Source organism: Sinocyclocheilus grahami, unplaced genomic scaffold (assembly GCF_001515645.1).
Source record: "Sinocyclocheilus grahami isolate Dianchi unplaced genomic scaffold, SAMN03320097.WGS_v1.1 scaffold1091.1, whole genome shotgun sequence".
Taxonomy (NCBI): Eukaryota; Metazoa; Chordata; class Actinopteri; order Cypriniformes; family Cyprinidae; genus Sinocyclocheilus; species Sinocyclocheilus grahami.
The window spans coordinates 225,314-246,850 of record NW_015506270.1 but is presented as its reverse complement, the minus strand read 5'-3'; the positions used below and the strand labels follow the sequence as shown (position 1 = coordinate 246,850).

At 37.0% G+C, this 21,537-nt stretch overlaps 1 protein-coding gene across 5 annotated transcripts in view; it reads left to right on the top strand.

The window, feature by feature from the left end:
* crebbpa (CREB binding protein a) overlaps positions 1-21,537 on the top strand; it is a 53,865-nt gene that overhangs the window by 8,478 nt on the left and 23,850 nt on the right. For all 5 annotated transcript variants that reach the window (XM_016252181.1, XM_016252178.1, XM_016252180.1 and 2 more), the window contains exons 2-5: positions 9,458-10,107; positions 16,289-16,453; positions 16,542-16,788; positions 20,253-20,366. In XM_016252181.1, coding sequence (XP_016107667.1) covers positions 9,458-10,107; positions 16,289-16,453; positions 16,542-16,788; positions 20,253-20,366 — 1,176 coding nt within the window. The remainder of the gene's footprint in view (positions 1-9,457; positions 10,108-16,288; positions 16,454-16,541; positions 16,789-20,252; positions 20,367-21,537) is intronic.

Here is a 21,537-nt window from a genome sequence, read left to right as displayed (position 1 = left end):
GGACTTTGTTCTAACGAGATGGCTGAAATTCGTTTCTCAAATGGCTGTCGTTTGAAGCTCAACATGCCATTCTGGTCTGTTATAGGCTTTTTGTGTGTTTTTGATGACCGAGGTGTGACAGTCCCTTCCTGGGTGACAGATGGACTAGAATGTTCCTTTTCTTAAATGAAAGCTCTTTAAAACCCATCAGCCGTCCAAACTGATGTGTTAACAGAAGTCAAGCAGAATCAAGAGGGCTGGAGATATTTTACTAGAGTAATTCTGGCATGGTACACCAATTGTGTGGGGTCATTTAGTGGTGTTTTAGTCTGAAAGCACAGATCTGGAGCATCTCAGTGGTGATAACACATCACAGGACAGTCAGACCAAATTAAATCCACTGTCTTTAGAGAATACACACTCAGAAGCCAACCAAGCCAAGGACAGCATGGATTTTTTTGTGTGACTACTAAGACCACAGAGAGATTTTGTCATATTTCTGTATTTGTTACATGAAACCTTACATATTTTGGGTTGGTTGTTTGGAGTACTAGTTGGCTAGTTGCTTTTCAGGAGCCGTGTTCCAGAAACCTCCTTCTATCTTCTTAGAAACTATAGAATTTAGAAACTTGGTCAAGAATTAAGACATTTCTATAATACAGTTAGACAAGTTCATGGTCAAGTCCACTAATAAAACTATGAATATAATACTTTTTATTGTGCAAAAGTTTGAGAGCCTTCATAAACAAAAGCGCTTTGAATTGAAGTCTGTAAAATTTAATTTTCTTGAAGTTTGCTGAAGGTCAACTTGCTAATGGGAATTGATTTTGAGAACTTCTCAGAGAGGGTGTTAGTATCCCAACAGTTACTGCTAAAGCGCAACATGCCATCTGCATGATAAAATCATCTGAGAACTTGCTTTAATTGAATTTTCTTGGATTTTTAAAAATAATACCTCCTAAAGCTAAAAATCATAAGAATTAGTTATGCACCATTTAAAGGGATCATATGATGCGATTTATTCCTTCGTCGAATCCGCCGGCCACCGCTCACTCAAGGACGCCGTGTGTGACGTTGTGTGACGCATTTTATGGAAGACTGTTTCCTGAACCTGCAGAGTAGCATACAATGGGTCTGTGCTCAAAGGCTGTTCTATAAAGTGGGGCAGTTCCAACTTTGCAAGGAAAGTCTGGCGCTTCTGACTCACAGTCTGTAAGTACATTTTTTTTATTTAAAGAATTTGCCACTGACGATTCAAATGTGAGTTTTGGGCAGTGTAGAGTAGCGCTTGTTGTTTGTCATTTTTCCGATCACAAATGCAGACATGGTTTTATGTTTACGCGGCGCGATGCAACGCAACGCGTAAAAAGCCTCGTTTATAATGGGTTTTAATGTTTCACAGTGTGGTAAGGGGCCTAACATTTCCATCACACGCTTGAGGTATTCGGCCAATCACAACGCACTGGATAGCTGGCCAGTCACAGCTCACCTCGCTTTTTCAGACCGATGAGCTTTGTAAAAATCGACACGTTTCAGAAAGGCGGGGCATAGAGGAGAAACAATAATGTACAGTATGTGGAAAATAATGTTTTTTTTTTAACCTTAAACTGCATAATGGACGAAGCAGAGTCCAGCCCGGGGTCGTCACATGTGGTTGCCGCAAGCCCGCCGGCCGCTCCTTCGTCGAATCCGCCGGCCACCGCTCACTCAAGGACGCCGTGTGTGACGTTGTGTGACGCATTTTATGGAAGACTGTTTCCTGAACCTGCAGAGTAGCATACAATGGGTCTGTGCTCAAAGGCTGTTCTATAAAGTGGGGCAGTTCCAACTTTGCAAGGAAAGTCTGGCGCTTCTGACTCACAGTCTGTAAGTAAATTTTTTTTATTTAAAGAATTTGCCACTGACGATTCAAATGTGAGTTTTGGGCAGTGTAGAGTAGCGCTTGTTGTTTGTCATTTTTCCGATCACAAATGCAGACATGGTTTTATGTTTACGCGGCGCGATGCAACGCAACGCGTAAAAAGCCTCGTTTATAATGGGTTTTAATGTTTCACTGTGTGGTAAGGGGCCTAACATTTCCATCACACGCTTGAGGTATTCGGCCAATCACAACGCACTGGATAGCTGGCCAGTCACAGCTCACCTCGCTTTTTCAGACCGATGAGCTTTGTAAAAATCGACACGTTTCAGAAAGGCGGGGCATAGAGGAGAAACAATAATGTACAGTATGTGGAAAATAATGTTTTTTTTTTAACCGAAAATAATGTTTTTTTTTTAACCTGCATAAACACATTTCATTACACCAAATACTCCAAATAATGTTCTTTTTAGCAACATCATATGACCCCTTTAAACAAAACAAATTAGGAAATCTTGCTTGACATGCATGCAAATTTTTTTGTATTTTCTATTTTATTTGAAAACTAAGCATTTTTATCTCTGAAATGTTCTGCTACTAGCTAAATCAAGTGACCTAAAGAAAGTTGTTAGTAAAAAGCATCGCTAAAACCAAAGCAGGGATTTAGAGACAATGCCGTGTTTGTGAACTGGGATGAAAGCAGGAAACATGACACTTTTACAAGATGGGATTCAGCCCAATAAAAACTTTTAGTGGTAAGCCATGTGACCAAACCAGCCCTGTGTTAACCTTCCACCGTGGTTCCCTTCGTCTCTATTTTCACTGCACTGCTGTCTTTCAGCAGCAGGTCTGGCCTAAACAGCCTTGTGAAACCTGAACCCGGTCTGCTGCTCAAAGCCGGCACATGCTCGCAGTCTTTGGTGTGCAAACACTCCTAAACCCGAGAAGGAGTTATAAGGATATATCATCTGTATCTTCAAATCCTGGTTCATGCTTTGTTGTTCTGCTGTTCTTAGGACATAAAGTAGGGCTGGCTAAAAAAATTGATTTTATCATCTTAATTTGAACTTCTTGGTATCGGTTTTTAAAATCCCAAGTTTTAAATTCTATGCCAGTGTTTCCTAAACCACATTTCACCACAGCACTGCAGAGTTTAAATGTTCCCTTCGTCTCTATTTTCACTGCACTGCTGTCTTTCAGCAGCAGGTCTGGCCTAAACAGCCTTGTGAAACCTGAACCCGGTCTGCTGCTCAAAGCCGGCACATGCTCGCAGTCTTTGGTGTGCAAACACTCCTAAACCCGAGAAGGAGTTATAAGGATATATCATCTGTATCTTCAAATCCTGGTTCATGCTTTGTTGTTCTGCTGTTCTTAGGACATAAAGTAGGGCTGGCTAAAAAGATTGATTTTATCATCTTAATTTGAACTTCTTGGTATCGGTTTTTAAAATGCCAGTGTTTCCTAAACCACATTTCACCACAGCACTGCAGAGTTTAAATGTTCATGAGTTCAGAAATCATTCTAATATACTGATTTGATGCTCAAGAAACATTTCTTACTATTATCAATGTTGAAAACAGTTGTGCTACTTCATATTTTTGTGGAAAAACCATGATACTTTTTTTTCTCCAGAATTTTAAAAGAACAGCATTTTTTTGAAATAGAAATATTTTGTTACATTATAAATGTCTTGACTGTCACTTTTAATAAATGTAATGCATCCTTGCTGAATACAAATATCAGTTGAGATATTATAGTATCAAATCGATATTATAACTGAGAAATGCCCAAATAAACCAGAATGGAATCAGAATTAGAATTAATTTGGAGCAACATGAATAAATTATGAAAGAATTTTCATTTTTGAATGAACTGTCCCTTTAACATCCCATGGTGTAAACGCTTGAATATTATTATTTTAAGATTGAAATGTGGGATTTATGGAGCGACAGAGATGGATAGCTGAGCTAAAAGTCTTGGTTTGCATGTATCCATTGCTCTCCTCCCCATCCGAGTGAAATCCCATGCAAGGCGCACCTGTCCCAGCTCAGACGGCCCACTATCTTTCAGACGCTGTGAGCGACAGCTGTGGTTTGCTGCTGCACGTAGAGACTATTTATAGTCCGTTGCCGGAGCCACTATAATGAGCTTCAGCCCGATGGTGGAGGGAGAAATCTGGATCCCCGTTGGGACTCGAGACTCCAAGGTGCTTCCGAACGTGTATGTTGCTATGCATTTTGTCTCGGCTCCAAGCACGGAGAGGGTGGGACGTTGGCACTAGACAGCTGAGTGTGTAAACGAGGACTTGCACGAGTCTGGCTCCGTGATGTGGGTCATTAAACAGGGAGCGAAAGAAAAGGGATGATCCCTTCTCCTGCCTCCCTCATGTTTAGCACCTGCTGTATCTGGCCGCATGTCTGTGTTTACTCTCGATCCGGTGGGACCTCAGAGCTACCCATGCTGCATCTCAATCAGAGTCGCGCATAGATTGACAATGTTTCTCTGGGAAATACCACGCCAAAGTTGACCAAGGTTCAGGGCTGCGAAAACAGGCTACTTTTAGAATGGGAAACTAGTGTGTGAAATACTGTGTAGTATGTACTGTTCTGCCTACTATTTTATATAAAAATACCATGTGAAATGTTCTGCTATGGTAAATATTACAAACGTAGTACGCTACATTGTCATTTGACCACACTAGCGTACCTGCAATTTTCTAAAAACAGTATGTGAAACAGTGTTCAACAGTAGACGTTACGAACAGTCGTCACTGCTTCTTTGACCACTTGTGTTTTGCACACTATTCAGTGCATACTGTACATACTAGTTACATACTGCGTTGTCACTTGTCCTCACTAGTGTGCAGCACACTATGCAGTATGTCCTGTGTACTTGCTGGCTGCAAGTATACTATGTAAAGTAGGGATGTTCATTTTAACCGGGTAAACGACGATAAGAATTTTGACCGATTAATTTCAGTTAAACGGTTTAAAAAGTCATTTAATTATTTATTTTTTTCAGTAATTTATCAAAATAATTAAATCGGTTTGCTTGCTGCATGGTTAAAATACGCTACGCGTATAAGAAAATGTGTTTTTTAGGGGGGAAAAAACATAAGTCGCGTGCGTCTAAGTCGCATTTTATTATTTCATTCAGAAATAGGCCTAATGCCGACGCGAAATGTTTACAAACATTATAATAAACACTGTAAACATAGCTAGGCTATTTTAGTTCCCCTCACTCCACAACAAATCCTTTCAATTAACAGTATTTAGAAAAGAATTAAAAATATAAGAAGCTATAGCAATATAAATGACAAGCCAAAACAAATTTATTTAGGTTCAAACGAAACTGAAACCGACGTTCGGTCTCTCATTCCACACAAAATCAAATGTTTCCATATTCGCGATGTATTTGAATGGCAAATTATTATTTATTATGTACTACTCGCGTTCCAATATCCACGTAAAACAAAATGTTTTGCATAACATCACGGCGGTACAGTGATAACACTTAACCTTAACGTCTTAACAGATTTTACTACATATTTTTTTCCCCCATATATTTGACTGACTGTATTTTATTATGATAATGAACAAGCTGCATTGTCAAGGTAGCAATGCTTAACTGTGCGGCGCCAGTGCAATCACTTGAATTTTTAGGCCTATTTCGTGGAAGAAACTAGCCTACTCCTATTAGTCCTAAAGATGATCGGAATTGTAAAAGGTTTGCCTTTATATGTGTACATTCACAATATATATATATAGCCTAGCTTTATTATGTTTTTCTCCGCTTGCAGAAGCGCTGCAAGTGTGTGATGTGATACTGTATGAAGACCATGTGAATCCTCATGTTCTGTTGTTTGCTGCTTTTTGCGCATGTAAAATTAATCTCCGGGAAGTAAATGTTAGTGTTTTTTAACGGGTCACAGACATTTATCCTTTCTAATTTAATTCAATTCTAATGTAAAATAATATTGTCTGTTAACAATCGGTTAACGAGCGTCGGTTGTCGGTTAGGAAAAATAACCGAAATTAACATCTCTAATGTAAAGCAGTTTTCAACAGTAAAAACAAACAGTAGTATGTAGGGCTGGGCGATATGGCCCAAAAATGATCAAAAAATGTTTTCATATCAGTCGAGATCGATATTTATCACGATAAATGTCAAATTTTTCGTGTTCAAGTTTAAAGGCAAATTTTTCCTCCAATGTGAAAGTTGTAAAAACCAGATGGTTAATCTTTATGGTCAGAACATTACAAACACATCATGTTTTAATTTTCTTAGTTCTGTATGTTCTAATGAGTAATATTGTTTCAAATCAAAAAACAGGTTTGTGTTGCCTGATAATATTAATAATAATATAAAACATTTTTGTCTCTTAGAAATACACATTTGATTGTAGCTTGAGTTAGGATGCAGATGTAGATTTATGTTCATTATCAAAATAAGTAATATCTATAAAAATTGCAGCAACCTAATTTTTATGGTGAAATTTAATTATTCTGATTGTTTGAGTTTTTCTTTTTTTTTTATTAACCATTGGTCTTCCATAGTAGCATACATTTAGATCCTGATAATCACAGTTAAAACCACAAATATAACACCTCAATACCATGGTAAAAATGTAATATGGTTTTTAGGTATTTGTATGAAAAACAGTATAAATAAATTTAGTATAAATGCATAAACGCCATAGATTAATCATAAAAAATACTGTAATTATATTCTATTACTCCTCCTTCAATACATTTAAAACATGTCTACATTAATAATATAATAAAATTCGACACAAATACCCACATTTCTGACACAATACCATGGTGCAGTTAGTGCTACTACAGTAAATCTATTTTAAATGATGGCGATTTGTAGATTAAAAAGCCTTCCGACTATATCGTTGCGCAGTGTTTCGCCTGTTTGTCAGCGCTGTATCATCTGGCTGTTAACTGAGTTATTTGTGTTTCTCGCTGAATGCAAGCGCTTCACACTAAATCTCACAACACTGTTTAGTGTCGCGCGAGAGATTCATCGGTAAACGCATCTGCTAGTGAGCTTGCGCCGCGCCGCTGTTTGAACTTTGATCTGAGCGGATAAATGAACCGAGTGGTGCGCTTTCTTGGTACGAAACATTATATCGAACGTTTATCGACCTCTTGTTGCACGATTATTATCGTTATCGATTTATTGCCCAGCCCTAGTAGTATGCTATATTGTCTCTTGATTTCATTTGTGTTTATACAGTACTGTGAAATTTTTCTTAAAATATTAAGTGAAAGAGTCTTCAGTAGTACATGTTACAAATGAGCGTACACTGCATCATTGCTTGGCACACTATGCAGTAGGTACTGTACATGCTACCTGTTATTTAAAAAAATAGCATTTGAAACAGTAGTACACTACATTATTGCTTGTCCTTACTAGTGTGCGGTATACTATGCATTATGTATTGTATAGTGTCTCTGATTTTCTAAAAATAGTATGTAAAACAGTCCTCCAACATTACAAACAGTGGTATGCTACATTGTCACTTGAATTCACTAGTAGTGGTTGACCGATAATGTTTTTTTGACAGCCGATGCCGATATATTGGAAAGCAGGGTGACCGATGGCCGATATAAAGCAGATATCATTTTATTTATTTAAATTAATATATAAGAAATTTGAAATCATTTGACAATTGATTAAAAAAATAAGAGTTTAAAGTTTGTCCATCGCGTGTTTCAATGAACACATGCACATCACATGCACACTTCACAACACAAGATCTCACAACTGGATCCGACTAAGTTTGCAAGGTTTTTGAAATTAGATGTTTATAGATGTTTATTAAATGATATAAATGCGTATTTGCTGAATGCTGACGTCAAAAACAAGAAAGTATTATAATGTTTGCCTTTCTATTACTAATAATATAAAAACAAACGTTATAAGGCTTTTTGTATCCATTTTAATTCCTTTGTATAACCTTTCTATCTGATAATTAGACAGACTTATATCCGTATTTAGACAGAACTGTTAATGACAACAGCGAACAAGAGGGAGAATGTGAGCACTGCGTTCAGGCGCTGCCGTTCTCAGCGCAGTCAAAATAAAAGTCTGGCACGTCGTCAAAATACAAGTCCCACCTGGAACGCATCGGCCAAACAGGAAAAAGTTAATCATTATCAAATCCATTAATTTTGCACCTGATTCGGTAGTGATATCATCTCTAGCATCCGTCCTGTTGTGTTGGTGGCATTTACTCTGCTAAACATGCTAACATCTGTCGTTAGTCTCTCACTGTCACAGACGTGATTAAGAACGTCTCCTTCCTCCCAGCTGTTCTGAGGTATCATACACACTCCTGTGTGCGTATTAAGTGTCAGTCGTTCATTAGCAGGTTTTAATAGATGAGGTGAATTTATTAAAGCTATTAGCAGACTCAGCGGTGGATCAACCTCATGCAGGCATATTGATTTAGACTACTGCTCTCTCTCTCCTGTTTTCCCTCACAGCATGGAGCTGCTAAAACAATATTTTCATGGCGTCAAAACCACAGCTTCCATTAGACCCTTAATAATATGAAATTTAATAGACCCTAGTCAGAGTAGACAAGCATATTTATTTTGTAGGAATGCAGAGTCGAATTCGCCATTTTAGTCTCTATGTTTTAAGCTTAAATTGTAGAAACCTCAGTTTTTTTATTGGAAATGTATTTATTTTATTATTATATTTATTAATTAATATATATATATATATATATATATATATATATATATATATACAGCACTCATTTGACTTTTACCTGGCGCTGAAGTGAAGTTGGAGCGTGCATCTGAAACGTCTCGTTTGATGTGCTCGTAAAGACGTTCTTCGACTGAATAAATGCACTTCTTGTCAAGAGAAAAAGTGATAGAAACAGCAGTTGTGAGAGGGGTGGCCAACACTAGCTCCGTCCCTGCATTAATTGCATTAAATATTTTTAACGCGTTAAACTGAAAAAATTAATCGCCTAATTTTGACAGCACTACAACACACATCAGCAACACGTAGAACACAAAATATATATAAAAGAGTTAGTGTGTCGTCTTACCAAATTTAAAAAATGCATCTCATACATTTTTTATGCACTTTGGAAATTCCCAACCTGCCATTTTTATGCAATTTCCCAATATTTGCATAAAAGTACATGGATGGAAATGTAGCTAATGTGATTAAATACGGGGAAGTTTTTTTTAGAATTGTAGAACTCTACTATTTTTTCTTCTAATAATTTTTTTAACATTTCATTAAATTTTTTTTTATGGCTCATCTGGAAATGTATACAGTAAATGTGCATGTCTTCCTGATGAATAAAACATATATCTGCCTCAAGCGATCATATTCATTTTTTATATGCACTTTGGAAATTCCCAACCAGCCAAGTTTATGCAATTTCTCAGTGTTTGCATAAAAACACATGAATTGAAACCTGCAAACTGGGTTTCTGATACACATCTTGAGGCATTCATCAAATTCTCATTTTCGTTCACGTCAAATTTATGTGCATTAAGGTCAATAAGAAACTCACAACCTTCTAAAGAGAAGAGAAGAAATAACCACACAAAATTAAATTTCTCCCTCTTTTTATTTCCTCAGAGTTGGGTTCACTTTCCTGGGATGACCTGGAGAACGATCTTCCAGATGAGCTGATACCTAACGGAGACCTGGGGCTGATGTCCATGTCCTCTAACGGTGGGGCTACAGGTACAGGCAGTCATGGCCCCATGGTCCCTGACGCTGCTGCCAAGCACAAGCAGCTCTCCGAGCTTCTGCGGCCAGGAAGCAGCGCTGGGATGAACTCGGCCAGTCCGCAACCCGGCGGCATCGGATCTCAGCTGGGCGGGCGTGGAAAGAGTCCCATGGGCCAGGGCTCCCCTTCCCACCCCTCTCAAACACAGAAACCAGGCGGCACTCCTGGGACGCAGGGCAATAATGCTGGCTCAGCTGGCATGGGACTCAGCACAGGATTTAACCAGGCCATGCTGAACAGCAGCATGATGGGACAGAACGTGGGCGGACAGCCGGGTCAGGTGATCAATGGGACTCTCGGCTCTGTAGGCCGCGGTCGAGGAGCACCTGGGATGCAGTACCAGGGTGCTGGCATGCAGGTGGCACCTTCTGTAGGGGCGGGAGGAGCAGCGGGGGTGGCGGCACAGGGAGGAGCAGGGAGTGTCCTGGCAGAGACACTCACACAGGGGGCACAGCAGATGGGCATCAACACCCAGCAAGCCAGCAATATCAACAAGGTGAGATGGCCAGTTTCCTTTGCTGTGGTTTCAGCCGTTTAGAATTCAGAGTTGTGAGAAGATTTGAGATGATGCGAATGAAAACGGTCCCTGATGAATATCCCTATTATCAATTCATGTATATTAATGCAAATTTTGACATATTGTATATAAACCCTGGTTGGAAACAGCATATTTAAAAAAAAAAATTTTTAATTGCACATAAAAAATATATTCCGTAAGAAGACGGAATATATTTAACGTATAATTACCTAGTTGTGCATCACAGAAATCATGTAACTTTACCTGAGGTCATGTCACTGAATTATTTGCCCAGATGACTTTCCAGAACATACTGACACAGTCATAAAGCATCTGCTGCTAATTGCTAGCAAGCATAAAGTTTGTCCGAGTGTTTTGTTTGCTCGCTATAAACCGCAAATAATTGATTTATTAAAATAGCGGTGGTCGCTTCATCAGTGGCTACAACTTCCTTTTCTGTTTTTCTCTGACTTACCCAGAAATAACAATTTTGTTCCCAATGGAATGGAAATGCTGCGTTATTCGCAAATATTTTTTGCAATATTCTGCTTTTTTTCCAATTCAGTTTCTAGCCAGTATTTTTGTTTTATTTATTTTCGTTGTTGTTATTAACTAAAACCATTCAAATATTTTCATCGGATATCGTCCTCTTTTGGAAGGCCAAACAAAGTAGTTTCGCTTTCACAACGAATCACACAGTGCCTTCACGACATGGTGGCGGCGGCAACAACAATACTACAACGAGAATACAAGTTACGCCTTCTTTCTTTGCGTGAATATTTGGGCGGCGTTATGCAAATCTTCCCACATAGTGACGTAGACATGTGGGGGCGTGTTAGAACGAGCCGCTTTCTTAACTTTTATAAAGAATATCTCTTTGGATTTGAGACTTTAGTCTTTGCAACTTTACAGATCTTCTTTATGCACCAAGATCTTGTAACACTCCAAAGAGAAAGGAAAAATTGAAATCGCATCATATGACCCCTTTAAACCAAGCGCACACTGTGCGATGTTGGCCACAATTTGGTCAGCTGAGACAAAATTTTGTAAATCCTAAAAGATTCCTCCAATCCTTGGCTAAAATCTGTAGTCTTTGATCGTTAGTTTGACATGTTCACCGACAGCTGTTTACTGGCCGTTGCGAACAGATTTTTACCTCCGACGAAATTCTGGCAGTGTCACAAGATTTGGCGCACAGTCCTGCAATGTGACTTCTACGACGAACATCAAACTCTTCATTTTTTAAGACGAATTAAGCCACTCTGGGTAATATAAGTTATGACCGTTATGTTTTGTGAAATCTGTTTCATGTCTTTTTTCATCGCTCTAGTATTGTGGTGGAATCCGATCGGTGTGTAAATCAGGTCGTGTGTCCAGTTTGATCTGTCAGCACAGCAGCAGACGGACTCACATTATCACTCTCTATCTAGAGCTGCGCTTTGCTGCCTCATTGTTTGATTGCATGACTCATTCCTGCACTTGTGTTTTTTATTAGGCTTAAATGCTTGTGTTACGAGAGCGGTTGCATGCCAGAACGCTCTTAAACTCTGCCATTTGTTTGAAGGCCTGCCGATCACGCCAGCCGCAGAATTATGCTTGATGGGAAGGCAAATGAAAAGCTCTCAGTGTAAAGTGCCATGTTACATGCATACACATCTCATCTGTGCTCCATGCAAATTTGATGAACAAAACTCGGTTCTATGATAGATGGTTTAGTGACTGATGGGGTCTGAAAGCAGCACTCGGATGTCAGAAATGGCAGGTGTGTGCATTTGTATTATGAATTAAAATCCCTTTGCGGGATTTTAATGAGTAATTTTTAAGAAATTACTCATTACACCGCCCTGCATCATATTTGCTGAATGAAATCCAATACTTCTTTTTTTTTACTAACACATGCATTTTGATTATTACAATTTTATTAAAATTTCATTATCATGGAATTCAGGAAAAATTAAATATAGGACATGGAAACATATTTCATAGTGCCCTAAAAATGTAATTTTTTATTAAGCTTTTAATAAATTGTTGTTGTAAATGTTTCATGATTTCAATTAATTAGACATGATTTTTGATTATTCAAAATGAATTTAGCCATTAAAATGGAGTCCAGAAAAGAAAAAAAATAAATGCAAGGCATGCAATTTGTTGAAAAATAAAATGGAACCTGGGAAAAATGAAACAGAATTTGGGAAAATATAAAACACATTTCATAGGGCCCTAAAAATTTTGTTTTTGCTAAACTTTGAATGAATTGTTGTTTAATTGTCTAAGTTTCATGATTTCTAATAATTAGACATGCTTTACAATTACTAAAATTTTATTAAACCATTAAAATGTCCAGAAAAATGTAAAATAGGGAAAAATGGAATCCAGAAAAATTCAAACAAAACCAAACAAACAAACAAAAAATGGAATTTGGGAACTTTGGGGGGAAAATTTTTTTTGACATTAAATTGAGTATTTGAACATAATTTTTCCAATACTTTGAAGACTGTTAAATTATACTATTTAAATTATAATAATATAATATTATAATTTAAATGATACTATTTTAAGTACTATTTTTTGCTGACATTTTTGACATTAGAGTTGCTTCTGTTATTTTGATAAGTGCATTAAAGCTGATATATATATATATATATTATTTGAAAATTCTTCATTCTTATTTTGCTGATCATAGTTGTAGCTGGAAGCTGGTGTTGTCAGATGGGGGCAATGTTTTCTGGCCTCTGGTTTAACAGGACACCACCAGGAAGCAGTTGTGCCCTTTCGGTGTCATGTAGGCAGTTAAGAGCTCTCATCATACAAGTGTCTCATCTGGAGTGGCTTTTGACCCATACAGCTCACTCTTTTCAGCTCCATGTTTATTTCACATCGAACAAATGGTAAAGCAACACCTGTTCAGGCCTAATTGAATCATCTGTAGTACCCGCTAGTCCATCCAGTTCACCTTTCACAGTTGCATTGGCATGCCTTTTTTTTGGATCCGGTTCCATCTTGCTGCAGTTTTAAGAGGTAGTGAATTCAGTATTTTTTTTTTTTTTTTTTTTAAGTTGCAGCTTTAAAACAATAGGACATTTTAAAGTCAGTGACGGTACATGTATCTTGACTGTATGTAACATTTGTGTATAATAGTGTCCAGCTACAATGAAAGGTTTAATTTATTGAGAAATAAATGGTGTAATTAACGACAACTTATATTATTGTTGACAGCAACACCTGATAACTTTCTGTTTATTGTAGGCAAGCTGCAGTTTTGTGTCTTGCTATTTTAAATGTTCAAGCTTTTTAAAATCAGATGGATTCTGATTGGCTGTCAACTATTTGACCGATATATATATTTTTTTGATTGCCGATGCTGATATATCAGGGTGGCTAATGGCTGGTATAAAGCCGATAAATATGATAAGTCGCAAATGCGACTGAAATGGTCGCACTGTCGAGCCCTGTAATGAAATCGAAGTACAAGTCTTGCATCTGATGCATCAGTCAAACAGAGAAATGTATTGATGCTGATAATGAAAAAAATGCAGATATATCGTTCAGTTACTACTTTCAAAGTTTTTGTCACTCATTAGCTAGAAAAAACAACAACTTTTCAAACATTTTCAAAACAATAGCAAAGGCGAAGCTTGATGACGCTACGAAGGAGGATGAGGCAATGAATAAATTTTTTTATTACCTGTACTTTCCACAGTTATTCAAACAGCGAATAAATTATAAAGAGAATGAGAGCAAAGAACTTACATTGTCAAAGAACATTATGACTGACTTAAGTCTAGTGCGAGTTTAAAGGGGTCATATGATGTTGCTAAAAAGAACATTATTTTGTGTATTTGGTGTAATGAAATGTGTTTATGCGGTTTAAGGTTAAAAAAACATTATTTTCCACATACTGTACATTATTGTTTCTCCTCTATGCCCCGCCTTTCTGAAACGCGTCGAATTTTACAAAGCTCATCAGTCTGAAAAGCGAGGTGTGCTCTGATTGGCCAGCTATCCAGTGCGTTGTGATTGCAACAATACTACAGCGAGAATAAAAGTTACGCCATCTTTCTTTGCATGAACATTTGGCCGGTGTTATGCAAATCTTCCCACATCGTGACGTAGACATGTGGGGGCGTGTTTAAATGAGGGGGCGTGTTTAAATCGCATCATATGACCCCTTTAAGCACTCTCAGAAAAGTCTCAGTAAAGCTGTCTATTCACAGTTTGATGAATGAATCTCTTGCTTCATACGTACATCTCCACTTTGTTGTTTATGATGAGAGAATTTGCGTGAGAGCTTAATTCAGTCAGCGAGTGCGTGCACTGAACAAAAAACTCATCTGAACGCCTCTGATTGGCCACTGCATTCATAAGCTCAAAGGACTTGCGTGTGATTGGTTATAATGCGCAACACTGTAAAAACACGTAAAAAAATCATGGCGCAACATTGAGCAGATCTAAAATTTAATGCTGCGGTCAACACTTTTGATTTCATTTTCATTTTATTTGCCACAGCCTTAACGGATTTAGTTTAACTGTGCAGCAGCATTTGTGTTGTGTGTTGTCATAGTTTCTATAAGCGGAAACTGAGGACAGTGCGGATTTTATGTCATTGATAGGCAACAATGACCAGGGACGAGTCATTATTTAAAACTGGAATTTCTCTGGATTTACAAATCCTTGGGAACTTTTGGGATAACGTAAGTAAACAACTGAATGAAATATATCACACTGCATTGTGTGCGTGCAAGTAGTTTTTGAATATTTTATTATGAAAATCTTAAATATTGTGCCTTTAAGAGTTTCACGTGAGGGTGAAAAAGTGTCTTGTAGCAGTTGCAAATTTCTTCGATGTCCCAGTGACAAATAACAATGTGGTGAATAAGTGATTCTGGATGTCGGTGTGAAGCAGAGGACACGAGCGAGGAAATCCTGGGCACGGTGCAGATCTGCTGGGAGAGTGAATCCTGGCTGCTCCGACAGAGAGATAATGTGTGTGTGTGTGTGTGTGTGGATGAGTAAGCACAGAGAGCAGCAGGAGAAGTGTGTTGGTGTGCATGAATGAGTGAGCAGAGGGGTGGAAGAGGGACGGCCGGTGCGTGTGCCACTCAGCTGGCCTCTTTTATCTGGTCTGCTGGAGCGATGTCAACAGAGGAGAGCGGGCGGCCGGCACGCTGCTGGAGATCAGCACAGACACACACTTGTGCAGTGTTGGGGAAAGTTACTTTTAAAAGTAATGCATTACAATATTGCGTTACTTCTAAAAAAAGAAACTAATTACGTTACTTAGTTACTTTTTATTGAAAGTAATGCGTTACGTTACTTTTGCGTTACTTTTTAAATCTGGGCTGGGCTTGCTTGTTTGCTTTTAATATAAAAAGTTCTATTTTTGGCAAATGTAAAAGCCCTTTCACACCAAAAGCCTCAGGCTGAAGGAAATGTAAATTCACGTCTGTACAGTATACACAGAAGAAGAAAGTCCAAGAAATGTTAGTTTATCTTGTGTAATTTTTGCTTGTAATAAATCCAAAATGTAAAAATTTATAATCTACTACACTTTCCTGCAACTCTGTAGTTTTAAATGTATGTGTTAATAATATTCAAGTGTTATTAAATTATTAGTGTAATCTAAATGTAAAAAATTAGAAATTAAAAAAAACATTTGACTGATATGTTAAATTAAATATATATAAATCAAAACCACATTTTACCTGTATATTATGCATTCCTATCAGTTCATATAGATTTTTTTTTATTATTAATTTATCTGTTAATGTACGGTAACATTAGTGAAATTTTGTCAACAAAAATTTACCAAAAAAAGTCTACTGTCAATAGTGTAGAGAGGCATGAAGCACAGCTCACACAAAAGTCACTTTCAAAGAAAGATAGTCAGCTGTTACTGGTCAACATGGCACATTCACATGACCAGCCTACGAAATTTACAGGGGAAATCTTTCTCCCTCACGCAAAATTCCCAATCATGTGGGTTCCTATTCAGATGACTGGATTTCACCTTTGAAAACAATGCTAATTTATCATTTACTGCAGTAACAGTGATCCTAATAAATCGTTTGTTTACCAGATGTCATTTTAGAAATGAGATCCTGTGTCTGAATCTCCTGATGTCTCCTCTGACATGATGTTTCCGGTTTTCTTTGGTTTGTAGATGGGCATGGCAGGTGGCAACAGTCCGTTCGGTCAGTACCAGAGTGGAGGGCAACAAATGGGCACAACTGGCGTGAATGCTCAGAATAAAGGTGCCCTCCCCAACAGCCTGCCCCAGTTTCCAACTGACCTGAAGGGAGCGACGGTCACCAGCGTGCCAAACATGGTGAGTTTCCCATCACGCACACTAACAGGATTGAGCTGGCAGGTGAAAGCTGACTCTGTGACGCCGTGGCCGCTTCTCTCGCCCGTAGCCCCAGCAGCAGCAGCAGGTGTCGGTGGGGATGGTGGCAGGTCAGGGCGTGTCCACGGGCCCCATGGCCGACCCGGAGAAGCGCAAGCTGATCCAGCAGCAGCTGGTCCTGCTGCTCCATGCCCACAAGTGCCAGCGGCGCGAGCAGGCCAACGGTGAGGTGCGGGCCTGTGCGCTGCCCCATTGCAGGACCATGAAGAACGTCCTCAACCACATGACCCACTGCCAGGCCGGCAAATCCTGCCAAGGTGAGTCCACGTTAAACGCCTTGAGCTCAAACGCTTGCCCACATTTGGCTTTTCCACATGATTCACATGATTCTTTGACCTCAACGTGAAAAGTTGTGCAGATAGTGTTGCAGAAGGGCGTAATTATACAGTAAGCGTATTTTGTGCGTATATATATATATATATATATATATATATATATATGTTTTTTTTTAATGATTCTTGTTCCTTAATTGTACAATTAAAAATTATTTTAGTAATGGTGACGAAGAAATATTTGGGAAAAAATGAAAGTTCCTGCAGTTCCTTTGCCAAATAAATTTAAAACAATTCTCGCAAAAGGTGTGTTGCACCTTGCATACAAGTTAATATTATTAATATTGTATTTATTAATGTTAACATTGTTCATATTTTAGTAATCAATATTAATCCTGTAGTACATAGTAAGAAAAAAATGCAAAACGAAAATTTGGTAACATTAATTTATTTTTATACAAATACCACTGACATAATGTGAATTTTATGTTTATTCATTTATAAATAAAATTTAAAAATAATTTATGAAATTATAAATATTAAGAAAATATTTCAAATGCATATAAAATATTTTATAAATATATTTTACTATATATATTGTAATTTTTTTCAAAATACCACTGACAAAATATGCATTTTATTTTTATTAATGTATAAGTTAAATATATTTATGTAATATGTTTATGAATAATTGTTTATACAATTCTTGCAATTACAATATACAATAATTTATAATTAATACAATTGTAAGTAATAAAATATTTATTCAAAATAAAAAACCTATGTTGCTAATGGTTCTTTCTTTTTCTTTCTTTCTTTCTTTCTTTCTTAATAAACACACCACATTTTAGTTGCTTATATTTTTTTAATATTTTCAATATATTTTATTGTTTTTTAAATTTATTTATACATAATTTAATAAAAAAATATAATGTACATTATATCAATGGAATTTTATTAAATGTTATTTTGCTCGTTTTATATGAAGATATGAATTTACACAATATTCATATGCATTATTTATACATAATTTAATAAAAAAATATAATGTACATTATATCAATGGAATTTTATTAAATGTTATTTTGCTCCTTTTATATGAAGATATGAATTTACACAATATGTTTCTTTTGGTTCTCTTTTATATTATATTATATTGTTGTCATACAATATATGACAATGTTTATTAAAACAAGTTGAAGTTAGCAAGAGCTTGAAACAAGTTGGATTTGGAACAGGAGTTGCGTGAAGAACGAGTCTGGTGCAGAGAGAGAGAGAGAGCGCGTGTGTGTTTTAGAAGTCTTTGAGGAGTGTCTGCTGTGTTTTGTGGGTTGAGGTGTGTGTTAGTAGACCTGTCTGTTCTGTGTTTAGTCTCAGCGTGAGCCGTAATGAGATGCTTTTGTCCTGATGTGGTGTTTGCAGCATTGTGTGCGTCTTTGCGCTTGTCAAATGGAGCAGCAGCACTACACTCTAGTGTACTACTAATTTATATAGCTAGCTATTAGAATAACATCCGATTTAATGACACAGACATTCGAAAGGCACTCCATTGAGGTTTGTTACTGCCACAACAATGGATCTGAATTATTACGTTGTGAACACCTTTGGGTTCACAGCCAGTAACGTTTCATTCGCTCACACGGGGAATTTCCCGAGCAAACGCTCTGCTCCGTCTCAAGTATAACAGTCCATTTGGAGAGAAAATCGTGCTCTTTATGGTATAATGCAATATTAAGGGGTTGGCAAATGGCGGGAGAGGGCTTGCGGCAGCCCGATGCCGCCCGGCTGCTTTGCTCTCAGAGCTTTAGTTGTTGTTGGAGCCGGAGCACAGGGCTTCATTTCAACTCAAACACCAGCCTGGTGCCAAGCGTGCCGTCCACCGTGCCAGCTCATTTGCTGTTTGTGACCCTCGTATGTCTCTCTCTGACTCCTGAGGAAGGAAATGAAGGCTAGAGACGACTCTTAAAGCATCATGTGTTTGGTGCCTTCTGAAGGCTCTCGCTTCCTTCTGTGACCGGCAAACAAACCAGGTGAATCGTGATTGTGTTGATACTGGAAACGAGCAGTGTGACGCAACTCGATCGCTCCTATTGTAATATCTACATCATTTCTCAATGCAATGCAAGACGGTGCTTATTTTTGACATGCTGCACTGCCGCCACTTTATTTTGCCTTTTTGATAGAAAATATTGTAATGCTAATATTATAATGTGAATATCTTGTGTGAAGTAGCTATGGATATTATTCAGTATTAAATCAGTTTGAAAAAAAAATAATTGTATTGATAATTACAATAATGTATTTAATATATTCATATTATTTGAATATTAACATAATTGAATAACAGAGTAATTTAAAATGAATTAAAATGTAATACTAGTACAATAAATTATTGAAATTCTATTCTATCAATTTGTTACTCTTCTAACAAATTCTATTCTGTTATATAAATTCTATTCGATTAAAGTTCAATTCAGTAATTTTATTTAAATGTTGTTATTTAATGTAATTAATTGGAGCAGAATTGAGCCACAGGAAGCATAGAAAAAAACAATGTAGCCAGTGGTATTTTAGTAATATTTATATACTATTATAGTATTTATTAATATTTTGATTGCTTTTATTTTTATATTGTCAGTATCATTTTAATTAACATTTCTCATTTACATTTTTCACTGTTTTATTAGTTTTATCCATTTTATTTTTGCTAGTTTTTAATTGTTATATTTCTATTTGGCTTTCATTTGGTTTTCATTTCCGTTTTAATTTTATTATCACCATATTTCAGTAATTTTCATATTTCAGTTAGTTGCCAAGGCAAAATTTCACTTTTTTTTTTTTTTATTAAATGTATTTCATCTAGTATTTGTAGTTTATTTCAGATTTATTTCACTTAATGAAAATTATTTTTAATAGTTTTTTTCCTAATTTGTAAAAGTATAAATTAATGTTAATAATCTAACTAATGTTAATTTACATATACATTTTGTTGTATTTCGATTGCATTGTATAATAAAATGTAATGTATAATTACTTTAATAATTATAATAATCACATATTTATTTGTTATTATTATTTTTAATTAATTAATAAATTTTTCCCCCCTTAACCAGAAAAATTTTAGCACTCGCTAAGTTTGTTTTCATTGTCCCACTGGATAATCCCTCCTACAGTGAAATGTCATTGGTTGAAATATAACTGTAATTAAACATCAATTATGATCTGTTTGCCTGTGATTTGTAATTTGTACTATCTTTTTACTTCCTGTGAGGAACGAAAAAATGACTCGTCACAGAAAAAATGGCATTCTTTGCTGTGGTTTTAGTGAAATCACTTGTGGCAGATGTGTGTGTGTCTGCTTTCCCACAGGACCTTTTTGCTCCCAGTTTTGCAGCAGTTGGACACACTTGCACTTTGGCTCAGGCTTTCTTCTGTCTCTGTCTCTGTAGTGGCTCACTGTGCTTCATCGAGGCAGATCATCTCGCACTGGAAGAACTGCACGAGGCACGACTGTCCCGTCTGCCTCCCGCTGAAGAACGCCAGTGACAAACGCAACCAGCAGCGTGAGTCCTTCCTCCATCAATCACCCTCCTCTTTACTTCACGACAACACAACTGAATAATAATAATAATGTTAATGTAATATTTCTATTGTACTATTCTAATTTAATTATTTTATATTTTTTATTACATATAAAATAATAATGATAATTATGTAATGTTATTTAATTAAGCATTTGGAAATTTCTATTGAATAATAAATGGAAGTATGAGAATTACATAATTGAAAACTACTTATATTTATAATATCAGAAGACAACAAACTTCATGAGGTGCCTCCTGTGATGCCTTTGTGGAAAAACAAGTACACTTTATCATACTTTAAAAAAGGAGAACTTAAGGTCCGAAATTTTCGCACGTTAAAAAATAAACATGACCCCATGTTGTGTCAATCACGTTTGCACACTGCCCACGAAACCTTCGTCCGTCAAAGAAATTCAGATCGGGTTAAATTTTCTGCATTTTTTGCATCCGTAGCAAGCATTTTGACAATTCAGAGCCACCGTACAAGTGAATGCCAAAACCCAGAATGGCGTCTGACAAGTTGATCCACTTCGTCTCGCAGCACGAAGCACTGTATTGGTCCTTTCACGGAAACTGGTGGTCTTTTTAATATGTGGCTCTAGTATCGCTAACAAAATCATCAAACTGAGCCACTGACATCCTGAAGTAAACTTTGAAATCGCTTGGGATAATCCCGCAGGAACTCTCCTTCCTCTCTATGCGTTCTCAAGATTGGATGGACAACAAAATCATCCGCAATCCATATTGTTTTGGCAATTTTTTTTGCAATTGATTAATTCATACGCATCGGACTCAGTGTGCAAGGTTTCTGAACGTGACAAATTTTTAGGATGAGGAATACGAAAAAAAAAAACATACGGAAATTTCTGACTCAGTGTGCAAGAACCTATATTTTGGAAATAATATACTTCTATAATAATATAAGTGCAAACTGAATGTAATATTTTCAGACACTTAAGTGCTTGTTAATTGCAAATCAGATGTCAGCTGTGACGTAACGTGACTCCGGATGATCAGCTGTGACGTGACTAGACTCATGAATATCAACTGTGACTTGACCAGACTCAGGATAATAAACTGTGAATCGATTTGACTCGTGACGATCAACAGTGCCTAGACTCGACTCAGGAAGATTAGCTGTGACTTGACT